The sequence below is a fragment of the Oryzias melastigma genome, unplaced genomic scaffold, assembly GCF_002922805.2.
Source record: "Oryzias melastigma strain HK-1 unplaced genomic scaffold, ASM292280v2 sc02870, whole genome shotgun sequence".
Lineage (NCBI taxonomy): Eukaryota > Metazoa > Chordata > Actinopteri > Beloniformes > Adrianichthyidae > Oryzias > Oryzias melastigma.
Genome location: NW_023419441.1, coordinates 1 through 2885, shown reverse-complemented (window position 1 = coordinate 2885; position 2885 = coordinate 1). Strand labels below are relative to the sequence as shown.

Sequence of the window (2885 nt, the reverse complement as noted above, 5' to 3'; positions counted from 1 at the left end):
TTAGGCCTGCTGTCTCCCTGGGGGGGTCGCATCCACAGCTGTGCTACTGACAGTCTGAGGACCCCCCCCCCACTCGTCTGCACAGAAATATCACTAAAAAAGACTTTAATCAACAGGGTTCTCCTGGAGAAAGAGGACCTGCAGGTCCTGGTGGTCCCATTGGTCAGACGGGTCGGAACGGTCCACAAGGACCCCCGGGTCCTGCTGGAGAGAAGGGTGCCCCCGTGAGTGTTACACGCCGTCTCCAGTCGAGGATCAGTTCCTCTGGTTTCTCATTGACTGTGATGATGATCCCCAGGGAGAGAAAGGCGACCTGGGTCCAGCTGGCCGCGATGGGATTCAAGGCCCGGGAGGACTTCCTGGACCAGCTGGTCCTCAGGGTCCACCAGGAGAAGACGGAGACAAGGTAAAGGAAGATGCAGTCCGCAATATTCTGCACAGCATTTCCAAAAAGACCAAAGGATGAGGTGGAGGACGAGGCTGTGCTTTTATTTTGGAAACAGCCCCCCGCCCTCCATCCATGCTGGTCTTTCTGTCAGTGGGGCAACACCTGAACTTGGTTCCTTGACTGGAAGCTGAAGCACGCAGGTTTGGACCAATCCGCTTAGAGCGCGATCACTGTGGAGGTGACGGGCGTCTGTGTTGTGCTCCACAGGGAGAGGTGGGAGGACCCGGACAGAAGGGAGGAAAAGGAGACAAAGGCGAGAGCGTGAGTCTTCCACACCCCGTTTCCTGCCAGGGTTTGATGTCAGAAACGTGTTTCACGGAAAGCTGACTGAAAGAGCTGAGAGTCAAAATGTTTGTAGAAACATGTGGAAAGACAACATTACGTTTTATTGTCTTTATTTAAAGAACTTCAGGAACAGATGACGATAAAGACTTCATGAAAGGATCTTCACCATTTTTAAGCTTCAAACTGCAACATCTAAATTTTAAATTACCTCCCCTTTTCTTTTCTTCAGGGTCCACCAGGCCCGATGGGGTCCCAGGGTGTGGTTGGAGCTCCAGGTCCTGCAGTAAGTGTAACTTTCTTTTCTGTGTTTAGTTCTTTTTACAGAAGTGACTCCATGGAAAGAAAGAAAATCGGAACTTCCTTCCAAACTTGAATGACGTGTGCCCCAATGGGCAGACCTGGCTCAAGTCCAGTGAGAAAACCAGAAGTGGAGCCATAACAAAAACTGAACACCAGTGAGAAAAAGGAACACACTTTATTAAATAAGAGAAACAAATAAAACTGAAAAACGGTTAGTGTTCTGGTTAAACAAAAAGACAAACTGAAGGGAATTGGAACCTCGGCAAAACANAAAGCCCCTCCAGCGGGTCAACTCTAGACCCATGTGACCCATGTTTTAGTCTCATCATGTTTCAGACTCATCATGTTTTACACTCATCATGTTTCACTCTCTTGTTTTAGTCTCATCATGTTTCAGTCTCATCATGTTTCAGTCTCACCGTGTTTCAGTCTCATCATGTTTCAGTCTCATCATGTTTTATTCTCACGTGTTTCAGTCTCATCATGTTTTATTCTCACCGTGTTTCAGTCTCATCCTGTTTAAGTCTCACCGTGTTTCAGTCTCATCATGTTTTAGTCTCACCGTGTTTCAGTCTCATCATGTTTCAGTCTCATCATGTTTCAGTCTCACCATGTTTCAGTCTCATTATGTTTCAGTCTCATCATGTTTCAGTCTCACCATGTTTCACTCTCATGTTTCACTTTCATCATGTTTCAGTCTCATCGTGTTTCAGTCTCATCATGTTTCAGTCTCACCGTGTTTCAGTCTCACCATGTTTCACTCTCACCATGTTTCACTCTCATCATTTTTCAGTCTCATCATGTTTCACTCTCATAATGTTTCACTCTCATGTTTCACTCTCATCATGTTTCAGTCTCATCATGTTTCACTCTCATCATGTTTCACTCTCATGTTTCACTCTCATCATTTTTCACTCTCATTATGTTTCACTCTCATGTTTCACTCTCATCATGTTTCAGTCTCATCTTGTTTCACTCTCTTGTTTTAGTCTCATCATGTTTCAGTCTCATCATGTTTCACTCTCATGTTTCACTCTCATCGTCTTTCAGTCTCACCATGTTTCACTCTCATGTTTCACTCTCATCGTCTTTCAGTCTCACCATGTTTCACTCTCACCATGTTTCACTCTCATCATTTTTCAGCCTCATCATGTTTCAGTCTCATCGTGTTTCAGTCTCATCGTTTTTCAGTCTCACCGTGTTTCACTCTCATCATTTTTCACTCTCATCATGTTTCCGGCTCATCATGTTTCAGTTTCATCGTGTTTTAGACTCATCGTGTTTCATTCTCATCGTGTTTCGGTCGCATCATGTTTCACTCTCATCATGTTTCAGTCTTATTATGTTTCAGTCTCATAATGTTTCACTCTCATGTTTCATTCTCATCATGTTTCAGTCTCATCATGTTTCACTCTCTTGTTTTAGTCTCATCATTTTTCAGTCTCATCGTGTTTCAGTCTCACCATGTTTCACTCTCATGTTTCACTCTCATCGTGTTTCAGTCTCACCATGTTTCACTCTCATCATGTTTCAGTCGCATCATTTTTCACTCTCATCATGTTTCCGGCTCATCATGTTTCAGTCTCATCGTGTTTTAGACTCATCGTGTTTCATTCTCATCGTGTTTCAGTCGCATCATGTTTCACTCTCATCATGTTTCAGTCTCATCATGTTTCAGTCTCATCATGTTTCACTCTCACCTCGTTTGACTTTCATCATTTTTCACTCTCATCGTGTTTCAGTCGCATCATGTTTCAGTCTCATCGTGTTTCAGCCTCATCATGTTTCACTCTCATCATGTTTCAGACTCATCGTGTTTTAGACTCATCGTATTTTACTCTCATCATGTTTC

General features: G+C 43.9%; 1 protein-coding gene across 1 annotated transcript; it reads left to right on the top strand.

The window, feature by feature from the left end:
• Positions 1 to 116: 116 nt before the first annotated feature.
• Positions 117 to 1022, top strand: LOC112139237 (collagen alpha-1(XI) chain-like; the record flags this gene model as incomplete). The annotated part of the gene is made up of 4 exons (XM_024261969.1): positions 117 to 224; positions 299 to 406; positions 656 to 709; positions 963 to 1022. Coding segments are annotated over 4 exons (330 nt in total), but the record flags the coding sequence as incomplete, so codon positions are not given.
• Between the last annotated feature and the right edge of the window lie 1863 nt (positions 1023 to 2885).